Source organism: Aplidium turbinatum, chromosome 2, assembly GCF_918807975.1.
Source record: "Aplidium turbinatum chromosome 2, kaAplTurb1.1, whole genome shotgun sequence".
Lineage (NCBI taxonomy): Eukaryota > Metazoa > Chordata > Ascidiacea > Aplousobranchia > Polyclinidae > Aplidium > Aplidium turbinatum.
In genome coordinates this window covers 44,746,223-44,772,472 of record NC_137473.1, presented here as the reverse complement: position 1 = coordinate 44,772,472, position 26,250 = coordinate 44,746,223, and the positions used below count along the sequence as shown (strand labels likewise).

General features: G+C 36.5%; 1 protein-coding gene across 1 annotated transcript; it reads right to left on the bottom strand.

Moving 5' to 3' along the window:
• Positions 1-451: 451 nt before the first annotated feature.
• Positions 452-22,444, bottom strand: LOC145787978 (choline transporter-like protein 2). The gene is made up of 19 exons (XM_082599821.1): positions 22,306-22,444; positions 20,865-20,916; positions 16,158-16,280; positions 14,203-14,293; positions 13,901-13,985; positions 12,535-12,720; positions 11,854-11,991; positions 11,209-11,342; positions 9,585-9,726; positions 9,085-9,187; positions 8,453-8,552; positions 8,133-8,313; positions 7,507-7,586; positions 6,941-7,126; positions 5,989-6,187; positions 5,200-5,317; positions 4,850-4,965; positions 4,471-4,555; positions 452-3,778 (listed from the first exon to the last, which is right to left on the bottom strand). The coding sequence occupies exons 2-19, from the start codon at positions 20,914-20,916 to the stop codon at positions 3,666-3,668; spliced, it is 2,232 nt and encodes a 743-aa protein (XP_082455947.1). The 5' UTR covers positions 22,306-22,444; the 3' UTR covers positions 452-3,665.
• Positions 22,445-26,250: the final 3,806 nt, after the last annotated feature.

Genomic DNA, 26,250 nt, shown 5'->3' with positions numbered 1-26,250 from the left:
GATTTCACTTGAACCATCGTCATTCTGTCAAAGAGTTTAAAATTAAAAAGGGACCATCAAGCAATCGTTGCGAAGCAAATAAAACATAATCTCTAAGCAGCCAGCTCGTTAGTTTTAGTAGATTTTGTATTGCTGATATTTCGTAGCTGAGATTGTCAAACATTGCTTGAAAGTTATCCCTGGTTTGGTGCAGAAATCTTTCAACTAGAATAAAATGCGGAAAATTTTTAAAAGCAGTCACGGAATTGGTTACGTTGAGATGAGTCAGCTTTAAATAGCTCGCTTGGAAGTCATCAGACCACAAATTCCTTGGATTCCTTGGGTCAGCAGGTGAGTTAGTCTGCAGACACGTCACAATGACTCGATATGCACGGCTGCTTTCCAGGCATTTATTTAAAGGTTCCACCAAAACAAGTGACGGGTCTTGGGAGAAAAAAAAACAGGCTTCAACTCTGTAACTACGATACTTTATTTTTTAACAAGAAAGCGCCATCAGAATGTGCGTCATCGACGCAAATATTTACAAAATAAACAGAGATGCAAGTTGTTCATTAACACCTGGTGTCACCTTCATTCACATTGATTCAACGTCAAAAGTAACAACTTTTCAACTTCCAACTAGCAAATGTTGCCTATTTCATATTGTTTCAAAGTCTGAAAATGTTGAAACGATTGGAAAAAGACAACTTTTGCAAACTGGGTTTGATATTTGTGTGACCGTGGGAGTTTTTGCAAAGTTAGGGCCCATAAAAATAATGAGTAGCCCAAGTGTTTTCACACGTCAACTCAAAAACAAATTGGAAATAGAAAGTACAATGTTCTCATACTCAAAACACGATTAAGACTTTCTTGACTTTTGACGATTCTGACTTTTTGCAAAACCGTCTGTTAAAATCATCGCCAAGGTCCAAAAAGTGTGGTGCAAAGTAAAAGTGAAATCTTTAAATGTAAAAGTGAAAGGGTGAAAAAGTTATCACTGTAAGACAGTTTGTAAAGCAATTCTCCTTGATTTAAACATTTAAAGGCAATACGTTTAGGACAAAATTTAACTTTGCTTAGCACGCAAGTCAAATGAGAATTAATTAAGAAATCAACCATGTTTGAAATTTCCGAACAGATGTAGTAACTGTATTAGAACGATTATATGAAATAAAAATTGAGATTTTCACAAGCATATAAATCCCTGTTTGTATGAAAGGCACGTATCCATGGATTGATGAGCAGAAGTCCAAGTTCAGGTACCGCTAAGGTTGTTTTTACATCGTTTTAATGTTGCTAGACGTTAGAACAATGCAAAGTAACGACTTTACGACTGGGTGCAAAATAAATTTTAACAAACATCTTCAAAGTTAGTTGAAAAAACATAGAGATAATAAGATAATAAAATTTGAAGGAGCGATACAAAAACAAAACAAGGAAATAAATCATTACATTGTTTCAGCATCAGTTGACGATAAATCACCATCAACTGCTGAATATCGAGAATTTTAACCAGCGCAAATAATGCAAACAAGTTTAAAAAGGAAACAAACGAGTCATTCATTGGTCATGGTTCTAGTGTCGGTTGTCAAAATAGGCGGAAAATAACCCACTGGTCCAACCGCCCAACAGCGTTAAACTAACAAGGTCCCGTCAGATAATCAATCGCTTGTTTACATTACAACGTCTGCAGACGTTGATTCAATGTAAAAAAGCGACTGATTTCGTGGCAAAGATCTTAATCTTGAGATAAGAGAAATAAATTGAACCGTAACAAGAGTTATTTCTGGCTCACTTGAAAACATGAAAAATGTGAATGGCGGTGTCTTTAAAACGTGTATCAATGTGGAAATTGCATAAAAAAATACCGTCTTCATTTGGAAATGACAACAAAGCGCAGAGCGGCATATGCCTCACAATAGGTGGATGACATCACAATGAAGACAATTGATGACGCCTTGTGAAAATAAACGGTTCACGTCACAATGCCATGAAAACAACTTCATCATGTTACATTACATTGCTTTCACATTGCGATAACGTCTGACCTGTCGAGCAGTGGTCAGACAACACGTCAGCCAATTACTTTTGTACAGTTGTGTTTTTCAAGTTTGTTTTACGTCTTTGGACGTCAAAGCGATGTGAAAATAACAAGCTTTGTTATTCGGGCAATATCAAACAAATTAAAATGTGCGAAAGTGAAAATTTATAAAGCGATCGGGCATGGACGAGCTAAAAGTTAATGGGATACCTCAGAAACTACGTGGTCTACAAACAAAACTCGCTCTTTCGCTGAGCACACGTCAGTAACCACGACAGACTTTCAGTCATTCATTGGCAATGTTAAGGTTTTTGCTGTTCAAAAAGTTGGGTTCCATTCCATTGCTTTAGAAAATATTAAATATAAAACAAAAGAAAATAACAAAATAAGTTGCGATTAGCTTGATCTACACAAGACGTTTGTAAGTTCAGTTGAAACATTGTTGTAAACATGTTGTTCCGTCAGCTACCGCAATATTATGAAAGCAATTCCGCAATACAATCAAGATAAAAATCTGTATGAAAAATGCAATATTCATTTTGGGCATAATCAAAGTACAAAGCGAGAGGTAATCTCACCGATAATGCAGAATTAGTTAAATCGGTAAATAAGCACAGTAGTCAAGTAACCAGGAGCCTAAACATAAAACGCATAAGCAATATCTTATACACCAGTGTAGCAAAGGTGTACAGGATCCGGACAGGATCTTCCTGTATATCAACAGATCCGGATCTCTTTTTTTGATAAAAGCCGGATCGTATCCGAATTATAAAGTTGCATGACTTTTTTAAATTTTGAACACAAAAAAGAACATATTGAGTGAGCCCTGGCACCATGTCCAAACTCGGAGAAAGTTTTGAAACTTTGTGTGTGTTGCTGCTTACGTGCATATCATGCCTTATCCCAAGAAGCAAACATCATTTAGCCAAAAACTATGAATACGGTAACTTATCATGCCGTGCGATATTTTTTAAATGAATTTTCTGAAGTAAAAGGAATTTGGATTTGCTTCAGTTACAGACCTGAGACATCTAGAAATTGTCAGATCGCGATCTCAAAAAGCAAAAGCCGGATAAGACCACAATCCTAAAAATCTTGGATTCGTACACCTCTGGTGTGTAGATAGCGGCCTCCATCGTTTCGACCTCAAGGTCTCATCAGTGCAGTAAGTACAATGGGATGACCGCATGGGTGTGTAAATTGATGTGACATCGCAAAAAAACGGCATAAAAATATACTAGTTATAAATTGTCGCTATAGTGAAGATAGAAATATCGCTTGATAAGAATTTCTATACACGTTCTTGAAACGAGATTCTCGAAATGTCGACGTAATTTACAATAATTTCTTTTTCAAAATCATACTACTTGAAGAAAAAAGCAATATTAAACTAATAAAGTGCTATAACTACGCAATATGGAAATACTGAAGTAACTATTCAATCAAAGTCAATCAAAAAGTGTTTGCAAAACCGTAAAAAAAAAACAAGATTCGATGCTTTCTGGCTTGATCAAAGCTTTGCAGCTTGTAAAGCCACCAATTTACATCGTTTTAACATTTGGCGACGTTAAAGCGATGTAAAAATGGACAACGTTGCAAGGCAGGGTTCTGGTTGCATGAAGGCACGATGGACTCAGTAGGTTTATCAATTGTCTTTATTCTTCACTTTCTTGTTCTTCTTCCCAAGGACCTCCCTGAGTCCTTTGCTCATGAAGTAAGGCTTCTCCGGGCTCCCGTCGTTCCTCTCCAAGTCCTCCACTGAAAGTTAAAAAAAATTGAGTTAATTTTTCTTGCTAGCTTTTGATAAAATCCTTCAACAATCTGAAGAAAGTTTTTAGACATGCCGGCAGATCAACAGCTAAATGGCGACAAAAGGATAAATCTTTTGAATAATCTTCAACAATTTTGTAACCAAGGAAAAGTTTGGGAGGCTTTGGTCCAAAGATATCACAGGAAACAATCAGCCTAATTTGAAATTGTCCGATTTCAGAAAACATAACTCTTGCTTACGTGCGTCATTTTGTGGTTAAAAAAAAGAACCGAAAAAATCGCCAAGTGATGCAGAGCATTAATTTTGTGGGTGTAGAAATAATTGAGGACATCTTAAAATCTTAAATTCGCTCTTTTAAAGTTTGTTCTATGGTTTTGTTGTTCCTCAATCGCCGTTAGTGAACGTTTTTTTACCGTATCTACGTTAAAGACGAAAGGTTAAAGACTTGAATTATGTAGACGGGAAGGCGAGGAAGTTGGTCTTTGCATCCACCTTCAAGCATTCAAGACAGCAAATCAACCATTTTATCAACGTCAGCAGATGTTGAATCAATGTAAAAAAACGACTGATTTGCTGTATGGGTAGGTGTCGAACTAATGCTTTCGTGAAGGTAAGTGAGACGTTCTCACCACTCAAGAAAGCAGTAAACGACATCGACATCTTTCGATCATGTACTCACGGAAACATAGGAAGATGGTGTCCACAGCCATTCCAAAGGTATTGAAGAAACCGGCCGCCACAAAGTATGCTGCAACTCCGATCATCTGAAAAGGATTTTTAAAACTGTTTTATCAAAATATAACTATTTTATAACGTAATGTGACGTTGCTGCGACGTAGTTTCAAGCAAACACATTAGTAATCCAGAATGACTCTCAAACGGGAGATGTGCTGTTGTACGAATAAACAAGCGAATTATGTATTTTTTGAGTTCTCAAAAAAATTTGCTAAGTTGTTGCTATGTTAAATTTTAGCGCATTAACAATCCAGAAAAAAATCACAATCCAAAAATCAAAAATATCTTTATCGAAATACACCAACATAAATATTTCGACTTACAATGACGAACATCCAGTAGTAGTTCAACTGGGGAGCGACAAGGTTAATCGAGGCGAACTTGTCTGTGAAGAAAGCCCAAGACAACGACCCCATTCCAACAGCCACCACAAGCTTGCCTGTGGTAAAGATGGCTTGTTAGAACGGAAGAAAGGTTATAAAAATGTGTAACGATATTAACATTACAAAAAATAAAAAATAAAGATCTATTGAAAAGTTTATCTGTATGTAACAAATATAAAGTCAATGTCTAACAGCAGGCAATCAACAAATTTTCCTTTTACTTTTTTCTTTTATCTTACAACAAAAATTACAGACAAAAACACGCAATAGTTCTACACGCAAAATCATACCAATGAAGACGATGAAATCTGTCACTTTGTCCAACACGGCAACTCTGAGAATGTTACGCATGAGCAACTTGAAAGCTTCCTTTGCTGACCAGCAGAAATGTTTTCCGTACACTGCCACCTGATGGCGAAAAGGTGAGATTTAGAAAAGATTTTTGCCAATTAGCCAAAATCTGTCTTCACATTAATTCTTCTAGCGACATCCAATCAAAGCAAAAACTAAATTCTGATTGAGAAATATAAAAAGAAATTTCGAAATCAATTTGCAAAACAAAGGCCGACAAAATTTATAGCTTTAAGTATCAAGAAAAATAAAATATTATTGACCGAGGTCATCATCCGAACAGGGGAATGGAACAGATAGAATTTCCAATCAGTGTTTAAGTCGTGAAATGATACAACAACCGAAATCCTTGATTCCTTGGAAACGAAATGAGAGACGGTGAAAACATCAGAAAAGAATGCCATGGCGAAGAAGGAAAGGCTGAAAAAGGAAGATGACTAGCTTAAGAAGAAGCCTTGAAAAGAGTGCAGTGGAGAGTGACGCCAGAGCAAGAAAATAATGACATTTGGATTTGCAGCTTTCTAATATTTTCCACGAGACTGTGCACAGACTTTGGATGCAAAAAGAAATCAAACTTTGGATCTATTCCAAGCACCAAGATTTATTCAAAATGTACGAAACACTTTTCTTTTTTTGAAATTTTTTGTGTTGAATAGCCTACTTTCGAAATAAAACCAAGCTGAACATGTTACAACAAACTACTTCGAAACATGAAAGTATGAACTGACCATGATGTAAGCATTCCTGTTGAGAAATTTGAGAAAGTTCTCCAAGCACCAGAAGCAACACTTGCAACAGCAGATGAGGAACTTGGCCACTTTGTTCTCGGAGCCTTTCAACTTGTGGTCGATGTATTCGAGCATTAAGCGGATGATTTGGACAATGGCAATCAGCAAGGCACCGAACGCCATGGATCCGGTGTGATATCTAACGAAAAACAGCGACAATTCAATCAATGGAAAAATGAATTACACATTTTGAACAAGCACATAGTTTTTAACTGTTGTCAGTACTAGTAGCTCCAAATCACACACGGCTCTGAAAAGAACGGCGAAATCAAGCGTTGACGTTCGACTCCAATTGTGTGCGGTTGAACAACGTACAGTAGTGTAAGGATAATTCTCCATTCAGCGGCATGTAGGGATGGGATAATTTACAGGCAACAACACTTCACAAGCAAAAACTTCACTGTGTTAACCTCGATCATCGAGACATAGCAGTTCAAAGCCGCGCGCAAAGTACATAAATCTGTCAAAAAATTGAACTTATAGCAACACCTTGTGCATGCGAAATATCGTTTTTTCGATATAATTCGCTTTGCGGGGAAGATACGGCAATAAAGTCTCTTAAGAAGGTATAGGAAACCGGCCCTTCTGCGCATTTTGACACCAATTTCGTCTCTCTACCATGTCCCGTTACCGATTTACGGGAAATCCCCTATTTTTAGCCCCACACGAATTTCAACCACGCGGTGCCACATCTAAATGACGTCATAATGAAATAAAAATTACATTTTTCAAATCAGTGTCCAAAATCACATCATACGCAAACCCGAACGTTTTTAATTTCGGAAGTGTGGAAAAAATGAAACACCCTAGTATATAATATGAGCACAATCAATATGTACATTTCGTCCAGATCGTCTGTTTTTTATACAGTAGTTCTGCAAATAAACCTTACCTCAGGGCTCGTCCGAAGCTGGTATAAAGAGGGAGTGATGGTATGTCCTGGGGCTTTTTCCAGGCCCAATAATATGAGGCAAACGCCCCAGCTAAGGTCAGCTGGCCAAGCGCCAAAACCCAGTTCATGATCCACAGCATCCCGAACACTTCAACTACTTGAAGCCAAACCACATTGTTGTGAAATCTGAAAAAAAAATTCGAATTTGTTTCAATGACCTCATTCTGTGCATGTGAATTAGAAACTGTACACCACTGGTTTCAGGCTTTCTTTGCAACTTTTAATGCACAGAAAAAAAAATAACATGGATACAATGCTCAAGTGGCAAAATTATCATTTCTGGATGGATTGAACATTGAATTCGTTAGATACTTTATTGGCAACATAAGGTGTCGTGATTTAGCTTTACAACGTTGATAGGACAAGCAGGAAAAAGCGAAAATGTGAAAGCATGCAATTAGGGTAAGCTGTTTCGTGAAAACACAATTTTAGAAACTGATTGCAAACCATTTACATTTCCTGCAAACGTAACCACTAAAAAAGTCAACAAAATCTGGTCAACCTACATGGAGTCACCGCCGTACTTGTCAAAGACGCACTTTACCGTTTCGTTGAAGAAAAACGGGTGGCTTTCGTTAGACCATTCCTGCAAAGGCGTGTTTGATTAACATTTCATAACGCACGATCAAATGGAACTTTTAATTGTCACCTTCTTGTGCTTTTATTAATATTTCTAACACGTGTTGAACGAGCAAACGCACACTTTAACGGCCACATCCGATTAACGCTTCCGAATTATCCTTCCTTCCATAGTTGGGTACCGCACCAGCCCAAATGATGTTTCAGCATTTTAAAAACTCTTTATTCGGATTTTTTTTTCATTTGAACCTCAACTATTTTAGCCTTTTGTGTTTCAATTATAAGTTGTGAGCTCAAGCCATGATAATATAGCAACTTAACAAGGAGTGAAATGTACAGCGAAAAAATGACAAGTCTAGGAAAACAATTAAGTTTTTTCCTTTTAGAAACACGGAGCTTTTGTAAAGTTAGCCAACTTTAGTCAAAACGTGTTTGTCACTCTGTAACTTATTACAGCTGGAATCAAGATGAGATTTGTGTAAACATTTGTTGCAGCCTTTCGCACCAGTTTAACGTCTATTGCTGTTGAATCAACGCAAAAACAACCACTTACAGTGATGTCACATGTTTGTCCGTTCATTGTAGGCACGCTCCTCGAGTCGATGACTTGATACACAGGGTCGCCGGTGGAGGCCAAAAACAAGGCCGTTGCGGCCCAGAATGAAATCACTATGACCACCAAGACAAACGTGACTAGAGGGTAAAAGAGTGTGGATATCATTTCGCCAACGGCTCTGTAGAAAATCCAAATAGCGATTTTTGTTGTTGATTAACAATGACGCAGCATTTTGGGTCAAAAAATTGATTGATACGATGCGTATATAAGTGGCAGGATAAGTCAACACAAATTTAACCCCTATCTAGAAGACTCACTTGCTGGCTTGCCGTATGATCTGGATGGCGATTTGTATTCTCTTTCTCAAGAAGAGAATAAGCAGGATGAGAATGACATCGAGAACGGCAAGGATGATCACTGGAAGAGTAAAAAGAAACATTTAAAACAAACTCGAGTAAAATTCCAAACGTTGTAAAACAGTAACCAACTAAATAAACCTCAAAATGTAAAAAATTGAACAAAAATTAAGATATCAACTGCTAGCGTTAGAATGCATCAGTCCATGAAAGAAATGAGGTGAAACTATCGAGGTACTTTCGTAAGCTGAGCACTGCGTTGTTGACGTATGAAGTCACAATAAATCGGTGAAAATACTGAGCAATCTATGAAATGCTGAAACACCTTTGTTACTTTCAAATCGGATGCTAATGATGACATCAGAGTATTTTAGTCACGCTAAAATGACTGTGAATAACATCACAGGTGCATGTACCTCCCTACGTCAAGTCAGAAAACAGTGACGGTGTTCTCAGTTTAAAGTAGTACGCCTTGTTAGGGATTGCGGTTGATAACGGCTTTCTTTTTACGTCGATTCAACATATTTAAACGTTCAATCATTGTAAAAAGGGTATTTTTTTACACGCTGGGATGCAACATAAGTTTTACTCACAGAAAGCCAGCCAGGTATCTTGCAGAGCGAGGTATGTGGAAAGATTGGTGGTGAAGCCGACACTCAGTACCGACTCCTGTCCTATGTTGTTTGTTTTCAGTCTCTACGTCAATAATTACATCAATGTTACGTATTTTATAGCTAAAGACAACTGTAGTGTTATTCAGCGCCGTTCTGTTCACGAATGTTTTTTTTTTTTTACAAAAATATATAGGACTAGATTCAAGAATCGATGTAAAGCTTCCAAAAAGTACGAGATCATGATGGATGACGTTAACCATGACTCAGCAAGTACATACTCTCATGGCTGTCATGTTTAACTTGCGGCTGTTGGAGTAGAAGGTAGAATTTAATTTTGCTGCACTTTTCTACAAAGCTATGCAATACATCATATATTTAACAGCAAATACACTCTATGCGGCAATAATGCAAACTTTTGTTTAAATGCACTTTCCCTGTCTAAATAGCATTAAATCTATTCTTTAATTGCTAAGACTCACATTCCATTCGTCATAACAATACCAGACTCCAAAACTCAACAGAGCGACAAGAGATAAGAGAGTGGCCCAGACCATGATGCCGGCAATCCAACGCATGACAACGATCCACAGGAAAGCCACAATTGCTGATACGCCGAGCCCTCTGCGGAAGAACATTGAAATTGAAATCTTTGAACCGTGTTTGGTTTAAGAGGTGTGTAAGTAGTTGGTTAAAAACGTTTTACTTAATCGTTTTTTACGTTTTATTTGTTTTTTATATTATTTCCAATCGTTTCATACATTTTTTCAAGTAACAATTGTTTTCATTTATCATAACAAAGAACTGCAAGAGAAAGTGTAGAATTATACCGTTATGTAAGTTAGAAATGTGGTCGCATGCTCAGCAAGTGGTACCAATAAACCACCCAACTTCAGGTGCTACCAATGATGAGGATGAGGACTTTTTGGTATTATGTGACCAACTGACCATGTTAACAGTCAACCTCATTTGTTGCTTATCCTAATTTCTCTTATTAGTTTGTTTATTTATTTTATTCCAGTCATTTCTTTAATTGCAAATGGCTTATTATGATGAGTATTGTGGTGTTCTTTAAAGCCTAATTGGTGAATCTGCCGTCTAGTCGACTGATACACGTTAACTTATCGACAAAATAAGCTCTATTGACGTTTAAACAATATAAAATAGGTAACTTTTGGTGGCTGAGTAAATCTAGCTGAAGACTTCGAGAATTTAAGATTTTCCAGCAAGAGAGAGTTCACCTCGTTGAGTTATGAGTGTATTACAAAAGGAAAAACTCACGTGCATCTCTGTAAAAACAAGTGAAACTCTGCTGAGCAATGCACTATGCCAGTCAAAACATTTGCAAAACTTTTGAATACGGCTGAAAAGATATCTCACTGCAACGAGGAATGGGTCCCGTACTAACGATATATAAAAAGTGAAAAGCGCCACAAAGATTTCTTCATCTATTTTAAACGACTCACTACGTCAATAAGCGACGATGATGCAACGAGCTTTAACAGTCGGTTGTAAACTCGCGTAAAATTTTATTGTTACTGACAATTCTATGTAGTCAGTGCTGGGTTGTAAAGAACAACCGTTTTATTTGCATAATAGCTTCAAACACCGAAAATATATCATCATTAAAAAAGGGAGAGGTTGCATTTAACCTATCTGAAGGTTTTTCAAACATAAAAAGAGTGAAAAATTCATCTGTGAGCGCTCTCTGCTTGTGAAATTTATCTTTTTTAATGAAGAGTACGGGTTTTACTAGTTGGGTTGTGAATGAGTGAATTAATTTTCATTGCACAAGCGAAGCAGATAAAACATAACTACGTCATTTGATGTTGAATCAACGTTGAGAAATACAATATGGGACATAAAAGATTAGCGTTATTTTTAGCATCTAGCACATTCTTGTCAGTTCACCTGGCGATTTCTTCCGTCGCAACAACATTCAGAAATGGAAAATCAATGTTAAAATTTTACATACATTAAAAGGCATGGTTCATATTCTTTTTCAAACAGTGCACACGAAGTTATTTGAATTGTTCAGCAAACCATCTCCAAAGTCGAGGCTTTGTGCTAGGACAATACAATATGTTTGTAGAAAAAGGTACTCACACAAGCAGCCAGTACCACGACACGGAAAAGTCGGCGAATATTTTGTCGGCAATTTCTCTGGCCTCCACGTACAAGCTAATTGGAGTAAGACCCTCTTCCAACATCGTACCATTCACTATTTGTCCTTCCGCGTCCTGCAGGAAGATAAAGTTGAGATTAAGTTTGCATTTTAAACTAAAAATATTCAATCAGTCATTATTGAAAGTCTCATGAATGATTTTTAAAGCAAAGCAAAAGTGTATAATAAGTAAACAAAAACAGTCAAGTTCGGAAACTTGTATAATTTGTTAATAAAGCTATTGCCACCGCAAGGCGGTTTCTTCGGTACCTTATTCAAGGAGATGTAATGTACATATATTACGATTTTGTCACATAGAGACCATTTTCGAAAATCTAAAACCAAAGTTCGCAAAGACCATTATCCAATTATCCATTGATAAAAAGCTACCTCAAGGCAAGTGGCCACAACGACTGTATGAGTAGCCTAATCTAAATATAGGAAACTTTGTGTCACATCATTTTTGCACTTATTGCTGGCCTACCGCTTGACGTCACAGGACATTAGTTTGGTCATCAAAGGTGCATTTGTTGTTGTTAAGAATTCACAAGTTCGCTGAGTTGCAATATCTCGTGGTAAAGACTTACCCTCAAAAGTTCAGATCCTTGTGTAATCGTGAAGTTTACGGCGGTCACTAATACCTCAGGTATGCACCTCCCCACTACCGGGGTCATTGGGACGTAGTAGGGGGCACACTTGCCGCCTTGCATCATGGTCTGCACGCTCTAAACAGATATTTAAAGTCAAGTCTACAACTCTACATTATATTGATTCTGAAAAAGATTCATGATGAAACTAACCAACGTTTAAACAACATCTTATGTTATCTTTTGAACATCAGATGGTTCGTTATGGCAAAGACAATTTTCTACCTTTACTTTTGGCTGTACAACATTTTCTGCAGTTTTTTTTTTTTGTTTCTCAAAAGATGAAAAACGACTACATGAAAAATGACTACATGAAAAACACTGTAACATCGAAAGATGATAATAAGACGTGAATGTGGCATTTTCGCTAGCTAGGATAAGTGAAACAGTAATCATGATCTTTTTCTTCGTCGCCGTGTGAGCCTCTAGGGTCGAGGGTCTATCCTTTTACCACACCAGATTTAAGATGTTTCCGGACTGCACTGAAAAGCTACCAAAGAGCAGCCAGTGTTTGGTTTCATCATCAAAGACGCGCAGACTAAGACACATGATTATATGCTTTAATAAAACATAAAAATGACCTGAAATCACCCATAAAAAACATCTACACATTCCACGTACCGTTCCGTCGATAAACTTTTGTCTTGCATTGAAGCCATACGTGCAAATGTATTTGCTCCAATCCACAGGAGGAACCGTGTTGTCAGCAGCAGCTGTCCGGTTTGGGTCTAACAGCAGAGCTGCCTCCAAAAGAGCAATGTCGGGAAAGTAAGTCCAGGAATCGCTGGGACATGACGGAACACAAATCTGAAAAAACAAACAAAAAAACATCATTATTGCCATAACAAAATAAGCTCTCAGCCAATGCTCCCCAGCATCGCGAGTTGTAGGCTAAAAAGAATTTTTTACCGAAGCCATGACGTGAAAAATAGCTTTAAGGTCAGACGAGTCGTAGACGTATTTCTTTCATCAAGACTGCTAAAAATTAAACGTCAAGGCTTCATTGTTTCCTTTAAAATCCCAAACAATTAAAATGCCCATATACTGTAGTAACTGTACATTGCTTTAACGTCTGGCGATGTTGTAAAAACTTCAAATATCACATGACGCCATTTTTTTTAACTCCCTTCCTCCCATGACGCTAAAAATGACGTTTTTTGCCAACGTATATCACCCAATACGACGGTTCTAACATCCCTCCCCGAGAGTGTCATGTGACAATTGTGACATTTGATACACCCCTACACTGTTTGAAAAGATTTAGTTACAAGGGCAAACAATTTAACAGTGTAAATTTACACAAAATTTCGATGAAATAGAATATCCCCCCCCAGGGATTCATAGTATAGGGATGACCAACTCGGCTAGATATCTGACACGCGGAGTGTAAAAGTGTTGCCAAATATACTTTAAATTTTTAGAAAAACTCATTTTTTGGCATTTTTAAAGAGTAGTGGTCGCCCAAAGCTTGTCCGTATAAAACTAACCTGAAGTTTAAAGTTGCACAAGATTGAGTTAAAGTAGTTTGTAGTTGTGTTACTTTGCAATAAGAATGTGCTGAATTTATGTACAAAACTTAAATAAAACTTGCAGGTTTAAAAAAAAATATAGTAGTAACCATATAAGAATAAAAAAAAATTGAGAAAATTAAAATACACCTCAGGAATAAAAAGCTTCATGTGTTAAGTGATGAAGCAGGTAATTATTTTTCAAGTAACATGTTTTATGCACCAGAGAGGTTAATTTGCCAAAAATTTGATAGTTTGATAAGTGAACATTAAAATTGCTTTAGGCTAGTTTTAAAATAGTTATTTACGGGCAAGTTTTGGGCAACTACTACTTTAAAAATGCCAAAATAATATTTTTTTTAAAAATTTAAAAAATATCTGGCAACAGTTTTACACTCCGCTTGTCAGATATCCAGCCGAGTTGGCGATCCCTATACTATGAATCCCTGATCCAACCAAATATAATTGTAAGTATTTACCTGAGTGGTGGGACATTGCAGGGTCAGGGTCGTGGTGGGACTGGCACACTTCGAAATGTCGAAGTAGAATAAGTTGTTTTTCCCCCTGGAATATTTAACATTCTGTAAAGGTATGCGTCGCAATAGCTACTTTTCAAAGCTCGAAAAGTCGAGTTTTTAACTTTGTTGGGAAACACTGACACGCGGAAACTGATACATTACAAATTCCCAGCACGCCGAGTAGCATTTTCCGCGGGCTGTAAATCAGTGATTTTTTATGCTGATTCTACGTCTAAAGACATTTAGTGAATTTGTTCACTCACGATAGATCTAGGTCTCCGTAGTTGACTCCACAAATGCGGCCTTGGTTGTCTGTCGGGTTGATCAAGATGATGGGGTCCCCGTTAAGCCATGCTAAAAGCCAAATCGTTCGTTAGTCAAAGTTTTTTTTATTAACAAAAAACCTTTAGTTTCATCAATTGTAATTACTACTCAATGACAAGGGGTCTTTCCTTTCCAAAACACCGTTAAAAACTATCAAATTCTGTAACTTTCAGAGCCACAGAGAACCAGGTCACAGAAACATAGTACTATTGAAACACCGATTGAAGGAGCATCATAAATATTTCACATATGAAGCAACGTTTAAGCAACCGACCTTGTTTAATTTTCCAAAACCTATTCAAAGAATTCGTAACAGTAACAGTCTTCGAAATTAGCGTCCAATTGCCGAGGTGATTGCCGACGCAGATGCAGGAATGGCGCATTGGCGTCAGCAATAAAAATGCCGAAGCCACACGAGCGCTTGTAAGGACCACAAGATTACAAAAAAATCATTTTTTTTAGACTACACCAGACTAGGATGTTGATTCAATCTCACTATTGCTTGATGTTTTATTTGGGTTACTTCCTACTTCGCCGGCGCTTAGACACGTGCCCAGCTAGGAGAATTGAATCTTTTATAGAAATATCACCCTATTTGCATTGATTTAACGCCAGTAGACGTCAAATTATTGTAAGCATCTACTCCTTATTGCGCCTCACTTTCCGTTATCTCGTCCAGCTGATACAGCATCTGATGATACCGATTCTGACAATCTTCTCGCAGGAAGCTATTAATTTGTTATCGGTACTTGGTTGAGCAATTAACATTATTTTATGATAATTCAACGTCGCTAGATGTCGAATTAATGGAAAACAAACGTAAATTTCTTATTAAGCATTGTTGTTACACTACATAACCCGACGGGAAAATTAAATCGATTTGTGCTGACTCGAACGTTGAATAAACCCAAAATTAACTTACCCCCCCCCTCGTGAGTTATTTAATGTGAAATACCGTAACAGCGTGCGTATCGCGTTGCTCGCTTTATCGCTACTTTTAGTATTATTACACCACAATAAATCAAACAATGCGGTCGTGATATACTACTCTAGTATATTTTTCGCTTCTCGTTTTACAATTTTTGGTACAATCTTTTCGTAGTAAATGTTCACAGCAATTGCCCAGGCAATTTCAATTTTTGCCGTTTGGCCTCGGCAACGTTTATGCCGAAGTAAAAGTATGCTAATTTCGAAGACTGCAGTAACCAATTTGTTTGTGGCCGGTTGCTACAAACTTTACCTCGCGATTTCAATGCAGATTTTGTTTTCAAATTGAGATATTTTCTGCAGCTACCAATCTTGAAATGTTTGATTGTGGGAACCTTAATCCTTGGCTGAGAAAGCTTGTTTGAGAGCTTAATACTGGTTGGTTCACATGCTTGTAGAGGCTTTGAACCACTGATACAGGCCCAGTCATCCACAGAGCGAATAATGCACAATATTTCTTTGGTTATAGGCAAATTGTTCGTAAGCAATTGTTCGTAAAGCAATTGTTCGTAAGCAATTGTTCGTAAAACAATTGTTCGTAAACTGTTTTTCGTAAAATGAAATCCGTAAAACAATTCTTCGTAAAGCATTTCTTCGTATACATCAAATTTTAACTGCATGCACGAAAAATGCTTTAGGAAGAATTGTTTTACGAAGAATTAATTTTACGAACAATCGTTTTACGAACAATTGCTTACGAACAATTGCTTTACGAACAATTGCTTACGAACAATTTGTCGGACACCATTTCTTTTGCCAAAAAATTTTTAATTTAGCGATAGCGCATTTCAAAACTAATGTTAATGCAAAGAAAAGAGAGAAAAAAATGTCATTTTCGGATTCAGCAACCCGACATTATCCACAAACCTTTTAAACTTCTTTGGCACTCGAAAAACTATCTACCTACCAAAGAGACCGATCACTATGTATCCAAGGATGAAGACGAAGAAGAGTAAACAGCAAATGATGTCAGTGCAAGATCTGTTCCTGATTGGTCCGTGGAAGTTGGGGTCAAAATTCTTTTCTTTTCCTGTAAATACATCACTTGTGAGCGACACAAGTCATTGGCGTATGAAACCTATATATTGCAATATTTAAACAAATATCTTTTAACGTACAATATGCAAAACGTCGGCCGCTCCTCAGGCCACACTCGCGGAAGTTGCAAAGAAAGATTTTGAAAATCTTTAGATTCTCTATGATTCTTATTATGAATCTTTACATCTAAAAGCTAAGTTTCACTGCCGTTATTTTTAGGAAAATATTAATAGCTAAAATGAAAAAAACAAATCTATAAATCACAGTGTTGGCAGTGCTGGTAGAAGAGATAGAAGCATAAAAACCGTGACGCAACGATAACAAAGTCAGTGCGTAAGTACGGTAAGTATATTCTTGCAAAAGTAGTAGAATAATACCAACACCCAGACAGGAACAGTCATGACAACCTTCCATAGCATGCTGTATTCTCACGTAAATGGAGCTTCATATTGGTGAATGGTGATTGTTAGCAAAACGTTACAGCTATGAACGTCTATACAACATCCTATTCAATATGGCTATTTGACAGAATTATAAGTGGGACAAATGCGTTGCCAGTAGCAGCCAATCGAAAACAAGCTAACAGTGGGTAGTGATGTTTTCGACATAAAGCAGTAATTTCCATTGTGTTCCAAGTGAGCTTTGCCTCATGACAAGAACACTTCACTAAAGGCAAAAATATATTTGATCTGCCATAAGAGGTTTTTAAATTACCGACTTATCGAGCTTTAATATTTTCTTCATTGTCTTCTTGTCCCAGAAATTGCCTTTCTACTCTACTATTTTTAAAATTGAGCTTGGGTAAAATAGTACCTATTCCTGGATAAAATGCTTTTCTAGGATGGTATCTTCACTCACCAGACAAAGGAAGTGATTTAACGAAACGGATTATCTTCTAGAATAATCCTGGTTGAGGGGGATCTACTGCCAACAAAATTTGCTATTTTGCCGCTTTTGTTGGCAAGCATCGCTCGTTAAATTGCTCTACAATTAGAATTTTACGTATTCAATAAAATATACATTCATGGCTGCTTGGCCCGTGGCAGATGCGTCCAAATTTGTGACTGTATAGTTAGCAGACTTTTTGCAAAGTAATGAATGATTACAAAAAACAAATCGTTGTGTTGTGTATCAAAGTTTGTAGAAACTCATCAACAAAAGATTTGTCAAAAAAACAGTTAATACAAACAGTCACGTTTCTGCTTGAAAGCAGCAGATTCGAACATTCGTTAGCCTACCAAAAAAAAACAATGAAAAACGCTATCGAATCGCGATTTTCAATCGATAGTAACTCTACGCAGTGCTTGGTGTTAAAAGTCATAAAACTACCCCTTACACACAATCCCCCGCATCAAAATGTGACGCCAAGTACACCTTACCTATGGTATACTTGTGATGTTTGCTGAATGTTGAGTCAGGCGAAGACAGCCTCTTGTAAATGCTATGGATATTCAAATTATGAACGCAATTTCTCAACATGGAACCTTTGAATCTTGTGGCTTATAATCAAGTTTAGACTTGTTGTTAGGGAGAATTTCAAACAGTGAGTGGATCATACAAAAAATGAACGAAGTGTTTAGACGAGATCATGATGACCACAAACAAAGCACTTCAATGTTGAAAACACATTCCGACCCAAGAGTTTGCAAAAGGCAACTTGAAAATCATTCCTATTTTTTTTACATCAGTTTGAAGACGTTCTGTCAATGTTAGAAAGACTGATTTGCTGATTATAATGTGTCAGACGTGTCAAGTATTTTTTCATATTTTCGTTCAATGGTAAAAACTTTTGATGAAAAGTCATGATATTCCCCAAACAAAAAAATGTCACTCATGTTTCAAGAAAAACGAAAAGAATGCCATGACCACTTCCACATGAGCAAATACACACCAGAACAATTACCAGAAATCTAAACAATAACTGAACAGTCAATGATTGAAATAGAAATATGTGATGTCAAATAAGAGTGAAAAAGTAGTACCGACCACATCTAACATCAGAAAGCATTAAAACGACGCTGGACACAGTCACAAAGAAACCTTGCATAATCAAGCACAGTAAGACAAACAGTATAAATATTTAATAATAAAAATTAGTGGCAACAATGCACTTGCACGTTATGACGGACCAAGCTCAATGAAAAATACTGTGCCCAGTGTTGTCAATAAATCATAAAAAAAGAGTTTTACTGCAATATTTTCACATAGTGGTTAGATCCAAAGATATTGAATTTCGAAACCAATCTTGGTGAGCTTCGTTTAAAACATTAGACTAGAGATGAAAAAAAGTTTTCATTAGGACTTGAGAGAGTCGAGCGGGTGGCTTGGTTTTTGTCCACTGCTAGTCATTAATGAATGCTGGTTAATTATGGAAATGTGGGTATTTGTGGAAGTAAATAACACCCCGATCGAACGAAAATGGAAGACACCATGACAAAATGAGTGTTTGCATTACTTAAGTAAAGATGAATTAGTTCACAAGATATTTTATCGTTTTCTACTTGCAAACTATTTAACATTTCAAGAAGATTAAGGGAACAATGCGAAGTGCTGTACAGATTTAGAGAAAAGAAAACAAATGTTAGAGAGGGAACGCTTATGTCATGTATTACGCAAAAACAATTCGTTACGAGCTGCATCAAAAACAGCACATCTAAAAGATTCTGTTCTGTACATTAATGTGGTGTGTTGTTTGTACAATTTCATCACAGTTCGGTTGTTGACTTAACTACCAGGCAATTGTGATTTCAAACAAAAGCATGTAGCCAGCAAAATTACCATTGATACATCGCATTAACATTCAACCAAACCGTAAAGGAATAAAGAAACAAATGAAGTCATCTGCTTTTGAATGACCATCAACTAAACCAACAGCATGACGTTTTCTACCTATTGCAAACAAGACAAGCGCCCTTCTTTTCGTCACAAAAAATACAAGCATGACGCAGACCAGCATCCTGAATTAGCATCATCAAAGTAGCCAGAACTCATGACGCTGAGTGAAACTACAATATACTAAAGTCAAACAAAAAGCAGTGAAGTTTTTGCGAAGAAAAACGTATATATATATATAGGCTATTGTTTTTGTTTTTTTTATTTCAAAACTTTGCTGTAATGTTGTGTTACGATATTTAAAAAAAACATGCCTTATCGAATACACTTGATAGTTTACACATAATTTACAATCAAGAACCTGATGTATGGTGGTTGTTAGTGTTGTGAAACAAGTAGGCCTACTGGTAGAGAATGTTTTTGAATTTCAAAACCCTTGTAAAAAACAAAACAGAAGAGTTTGTTCTTTCTCTCACTGCAGGTATAAGACCACAAAGTCGAACACACATCGTTTAGAAGTAGCCTACACTTGCACATTTCTGAATATAAAGCAGCTTTCAGAATATACGCCAAAAAAAAACTTGATACCAGAAAAATAATAAAATGTGATGACAACCGGACCAATAGAAAAATTTGAGATAATAAATTTTAACCAACAAAACAACTGATTAAAACAAAACTTCTTGCAGCGCCTTGAAAATGTCACAAACTCCAAAGAATAAGAAATTAGCCTTAATAAAAACAACACAAGTTTATGCCATGCACTATTTATTAGTTTGAGCTGGAACCCATTGCAAGTTTGACAGATTATATGTAACACATTTCCAAGTAATCGCATGTTTTGCTTGAGTTTCCACTAAAACACACTTTTTCCTTTTGTTGTTCAGTCAGCAAGTCTATGAATACGTCATGTAAATAAAAGTTTGTGTAAAACTCAGAAAAAAATCGTCATCTCATTTCTCAACAAAGTGATGAATCAGATTTCAATGTACACATAGATTGTGTGCCTCACAACTCCTATTCGCCATGTATGCACAAGACTCTACCTTTGTTTGATCAACAGGAAACAACAAAGGCTTGTTATCAGCAAGTCCATGGAGATTTCTCTTCTTTGCTAAACAACAACCAAAACACTGCCTTTCACAAAAGATTTCAAATAATAAAGCTGGAATCGATTTACCTCATAGCATTGTTTCAGGTCTATTGTTCTTCAAATTTCAGTTTTTGTAAAGCTAATTTGTATGACTAAAAAGTCTTTGTAAGAAATTAAATGTGTCACAGTTTAATGCAACAGTGAATAGCAACATACTTCAGACATCTCAAAACTTGAAATACAGTTTTAAAGTAACACTTGGCAAAATAGGCCAACTGCATCAAGTTGGTATTCTCACCTCCAGTTTAACCATTATATATATACGTATCCCATAAAATATCTTGCTTAACAAACAAAACTTTTAAAAAAGACAGTTGTGATTTGACAAAAGATATCACAGACACCATGAAACTTCTCATTGATTACTTCAGGCTATTTTCCCCAAAAGCCGAAATGATTGCTATTTTTTTGAAACACAACTGCAAACAATAGTTTGTCCTGAATACATATACTGTTGCACAAACAAAACCACTTGCACACATTTACCGTAGTTGACCAGTATATCTCCACTCGTAGTACCAATGCAATCTTCATTTTATGAAGGTGATGAGTTTATTGCACATAATTAAAAAGCATTCAACATAAACTTACCATATGGCTTTTCTTCAGAAACATCATTTTCACTTCCACAGCATCCAGACATCTGCATACAACATACAATTATGCAATATAAAATACTGAAGAATTACCAAATATAAAAACAAAATCACAAAAATGTGAATAAAACTACTCAGAGAGAGCTTGTACTTCTTGCCACGTCAGGCCTAAGACCATACAATCTGGAAGCTGGTGTACAAGTCTCTGCCTTGGTCAAAAATGCCATGATGTCATAAATTGGAATAGACCAAAGTAGCTGTTTTGTGTCTTGACTACTTTACCTTTACTTTACTATTTTCTAACCCTAACCAAATCTCTTACCTGACCCTGAAGGTTACAGTTAAAAAATAATGAAGTAAAGAGAAAGTATTCATAAACAGCTTTTGCTTGGTTGTATGCCGTTTGGTGTTCACACACTTCACTTTATGTTTTGGTCGATTCCAATGTTTCAAGTATATTCATGTTATAGCATTTATGACCTAAGTGAAGACTTGTATACCAGCACTAAGAATACAACCCTGCAGCAGCTTTTACTGATATTAATTCAACCCTGTTTGCAGCTAAAAAATAAAACTAATTCTTTTCCAAGTAAAATTTTTCTTCAGAAAGCTCCAACATTCATGCAACTCTATGAAAGAACATGATGATAATATTTGTATAAAAACATATGATGAAGTATATTTCAATAGCCCAAGAAGTGGTGCAAATGACTTCATATGTGTGGTGTTTATGCAGAAAACTAAAACTCAAAACTGATAGCCAAACTGTCAATCAGCAAAACCAACAGCAGTAGACAAAATAATAATTAGTTTACACTACTGTTGTGACTAGTCAAACTTTTACTTAACACACTAGGTCAATCTTACTGTTTTAACAAGAAAGCATTGATTAAAAAAATCATTTTGAGTTATTTTATAAATACTTAGAAAAAACAAGTAGGAATTTCATACTAAACAAAAATATGTAGAAAATACAGAAATAGTTTTTTACATCAAATATAATGATTAGGATACTTTCTAAAACCTTTACCTACAGCCTGTATCACCATAAAAGAGGGATCATCAGAAGGTCCTTATTCAAATGGAATATTTAATAATTTTATTCTATTTGAATAAAGACCTCTACCAGCCTGTTTCACCCTAAAATGGGGATTATAAAAATAGAATAACAATGATTGAATAGTTAAAGTGGTGAGAACCCTGGTGTCGATTCGACACCAGTCATGAGCATGCGGCTGTGTCTTCGGCAAGACACTTAAAGGCATGGCTAAAGATGAACACCAAAATTGTCTTCATTGCTTTTTCGTCCACTTAATATCAACCTTCAACCACCAGGTATAAGTCTGAACATGACAAAAATATTATGTAAGTTGAAAAAAGACTAATATTTTACTTTAGCGATGTGACAAGACTGCTTGTTTAATATAGTGAATTACCTTTAAATGTGATAACTTTCGTTATCAATGATTGCAATATCGTTTTTACTTCAACAGGACACACAGTAGTTTGATATGCCCTTCACTAATTTGTTACACCTTAGAATGAATACAGCTTATCACAGTAATATACAATTCTGCAAACAGTACCAGATCTTAAATATCATTTAATGAAACTTGGCTTAAAGTTATAATAAAAACCTAAACAAACTGTCTTCTCAAAACCATGTTAGTTCACTGTTAATAGCACCAATGTCAGGGTCCACGCCTTTTAGGCACAGACAGTTAGGCGCCGGTCAAATAGGCGTGCACACTGTGGCGTCTGGATATTTAGGTGCGGAGCACTGTGGCGCCCGTTCATTTAGGTGCTATTCCTAGTAAAGTCTGCAGATTGGCAGGTAGGGCAATGCTTTTCACACAAAATGTTATATAAATATTGAACAAAAGAAATATGTTGTTTTGTTAATGCGCGTGTGGAGATGAGGTGCGAAACAACGCTCTACTACTCTTGATATTAGCATATCTCCACAGGACATTTGCTATGCATACTGAACACAGGTTGCAGCAGGGCGTTGCAGCCAGATGGAACCTTACTTAATCTGTTATCTTAAATCGCAATAACTTCTACTCGGGATGAATTGGTCGTGTGGCGAGTACGTACGAGACAACGCTCTACTACATGAATACATTTCTATAGGGCATATGAACCCTGGCTACAAGTTGCAAGCATAATGGTGCGACTTTGCTCGTTATTAAACCCAGTCGGGGTTTTGACGGAAAACTAAGTTACTCTTCACTCAAGCCTACCACCCGCTTGAATATTGGCTACGGTATATTTTTTTACTGATATTTAGTGTAGTTATATTTTGACTCACTAGAAGTGAACTCAGTCATGTTCGGAAACTTGAAACCTGGACTAACAACAAATAAATGCCGAACATGCACATTAAAATACAATATATTTTTTTGTTTAATATAACATTTTGTGTGAAAATCATTGCCGGTTTAAGCAGCTTCATGCACGGAAGCTATGACATATTTTTCTGTTCAATACAACATTTTGTGTGAAAAGCATTGCCCTACCTGCCAAGCTGATGCAATCTGCAGACTTTACTAGGAATAGCACCTAAATGAATTGGTACCGTAGTTTAAGTTGGAGCATTGGAGAAACAAAAAGAGTACAGCGGAAGAACGTGACTTGTGGAAGAAAATGACAGCCAACCTTCGGATCGGAGACGGCACGTGATGAACGAATGAGTTTAAGTTGATAGCTTGAGTAGCCTATTAACTCAGGCCTCGAAATTCCGGCGGTCATGACCTCCGGAATGACCTCAAATGTCTGCCGAAGCCGACTCATTGGTCGGTCATAAATGACCGCCGCAAAATTCTTGACAAAAATAGAGCTAATGCAGCAAAACTATATTTTAAATTTGAATTGTTACAATTGTTTGTTTAACGCGAACAAATACGGAGCTGAAACAAAAATAGTACAGGCAATTGCTTTAAAGATCACATTAAAGTGGCGTGGTTAACAAGCTGGTGGCAAAAGAAGCCATTTTTCATCATTTCAACGCCTTGCAATGTTGCCTTGAAACAAAGTTGTCTGAACTTTTCGGCAGGATATGTATTTTAATTTTAACAATGAGGATTATTACGTTACATTGATCGTTTGTTAAAAAGAAACGTCACAGAGAAGCAAGTCTCAGCTGGGTTCCGCACGTGCTCAGGCGAATGTGGCGACCTTATTCACGCTGATACTGATAGAAATAGAATTTCTGCTCTTAAGGGAGAGTATTAGACTAACATTATTGTGTTAGTTAGTTAACACTAACACTATTGAGGGCTAACACTATTGAGTCACCAATGCGCATTTGTCTGGACAGTCCTGACATGGAGATTTACGACCCGGCGCCGACAGTAATCGCTTGGCACAACAATTCTATAACGCGAAAACCACGGAATAAGTGATCGTAGTTGCTTTTGTAATAAGGAAATTTGGATTGTTGTTTTCAATGGTGTTTATTGCGTCATTACACGACTGTCATTAACGCACTGATTTATTTGCAAGCAATCTGCTCCAGTATACTTCAGGGTCAGTTAATTAAGCCATTAACCATTGCAGAGTTATTCTGTTGTAGAAAATCTTCTTCTACAAACACGACTACACAATACTGTGGTGTGATTTTGTGCAAAATCTACATGCAAAAATATGTCCGGTTGAGATATTAAATGTCCGCTGAAAGAGCCAGTCCGGTAGGACATGCTTGACCGCCGGAAAAAAGTACAAATTTCGAGGCCTGTAACTAATAAATTGCATATAGTCTTTGCATATATTGTTTAAAATTTTGAGTTACTTCTGAACTATTGTTACCCTTTCAATAAAGGAGTAGATTTTGGCACTTGTACTGGAAATCCAAAAAATGTCTGGCGACACTGGCAAATGGAAAAAAAATTGGTCTTTTTTTATTATCATGTTAAGATTTTTGAGATTTATAGAGCTTCGGTAGAGAGTTTATCTTGTTGAACCATAGGCATACGAAGCCGAGTAATGTGATCAAGTTTAACATCTTCAAGTTTATTACATATGTATTGTATATATAGTTTATAAGTTTATTATTTATAGTTTAGTATAATTTATAGTAGGTTTATTACATCATATTTTTGAGATTTAGTGATCACACTTTGGCAATTTGAATTTTGAAAACTATTAGCCTACTTCAAAGAGAGATAAAGTTAATTTAGCATAGATTTCCTAAAAGTATGATCTATGTTATTAATATTACATTTCAAAATCAAAATTGCATCGGCCTTCAGTCAGGTTTCCAGTTCGCATGCTGTCAAGGCTTACCGTATGCGGAATGGCCCGTTTCGGTGAGTCTGATTCGGTGAGTCTGATCCCTTAACGGGGCAATTTTTCAATTTTTTTTTTTTTGAATTATTGGGTACCGTAGCCTAATTATCATTGCCGTTTTAGGGTTAGGGGTTAGAGGTTAGGAACTCACCGAATCGGACTTACCGAATAGTACGTAGCACACCATACCGTAATGTAGGTATATAGATGGCCATGTTTTGTTGTGATGGTTAGAAATACACTAGCACTACTAGTGCGCCACTGAGCTGCAAAACTATAAAAAATTAAGCTGTGTACAGTATATGGAAAGCTTCACCTTTCAATTCTAATTGTCAATAACTACGGTAGATACCGTACTGCACAATATGGCGTTTTTCCAAGCTGTGCACACAATTCTGAGTGAGCATAATGACTGCAAGCATCACTCACTTTTGCGATAACCCTTGGTGGTTCGTTGCGAGCTTTGAAGGTCGCACACAATTTTTTAAAACAAAATTACCAAATTATCAAAATCGGACTATCCACTATCCAGTTCACAACCTAGTGACCAGAGATGCCAGCGACAGATTTCCAATAAACTTAGATTGTGTGCTGAAAAAAACCCAGATGAGGTAAAAAAAACCCAGGTCCAGAAAATATGTAGTAAAGCGGTTAAAAAAGCCTGATGTGCTTTTAGCACCACTTGCGTTTCATTATTTCATATCTATTTTTTGCAATCGCACTATCAGGAAATGCTTTCCTATAAACATCAACAAGATGATTAATGTGAGTGAATGGTACATGATGCTCAGAAAAATAACCTGCAAGCAATGCTTCTGCTTTAGCAATTTGATCTGACTGGGTGGCTAAATTTTGTGTTAAAAAGGTAGCGTATTGATTTTCACATGAGACTTAGCAGCACTGTAGTTTTGTTTGTGTTTTTCAGTCTTGCTGTGAGCTAACAACATTGATTTATTAGCATTTTTCAGTATTGCTTTGCAATATTTACAATAACTGTTGTTTTTATTGGAAGCATCTTCTTTCATTTGCAACCAATCTTTGAATTCAGGAACTTTTAGCCAGTCCTTTTCGAATGATTGTCCATACCACAATTT

Bases quoted from the DNA above. Each gene is read 5' to 3' on its own strand.
- LOC145787978 (XM_082599821.1), bottom strand. From the start codon at position 20,916: ATGTCTGGATGCTGTGGAAGTGAAAATGATGTTTCTGAAGAAAAGCCA. The intron at 16,281-20,864 runs GTAAGTTTATGT...ATGTATTTACAG, and splicing joins TTCTGAAGAAAAGCCATATG to GAAAAGAAAAGAATTTTGAC. The intron at 13,986-14,202 runs GTGAGTGAACAA...TAAATATTCCAG, and splicing joins TACGGAGACCTAGATCTATC to GGGGAAAAACAACTTATTCT.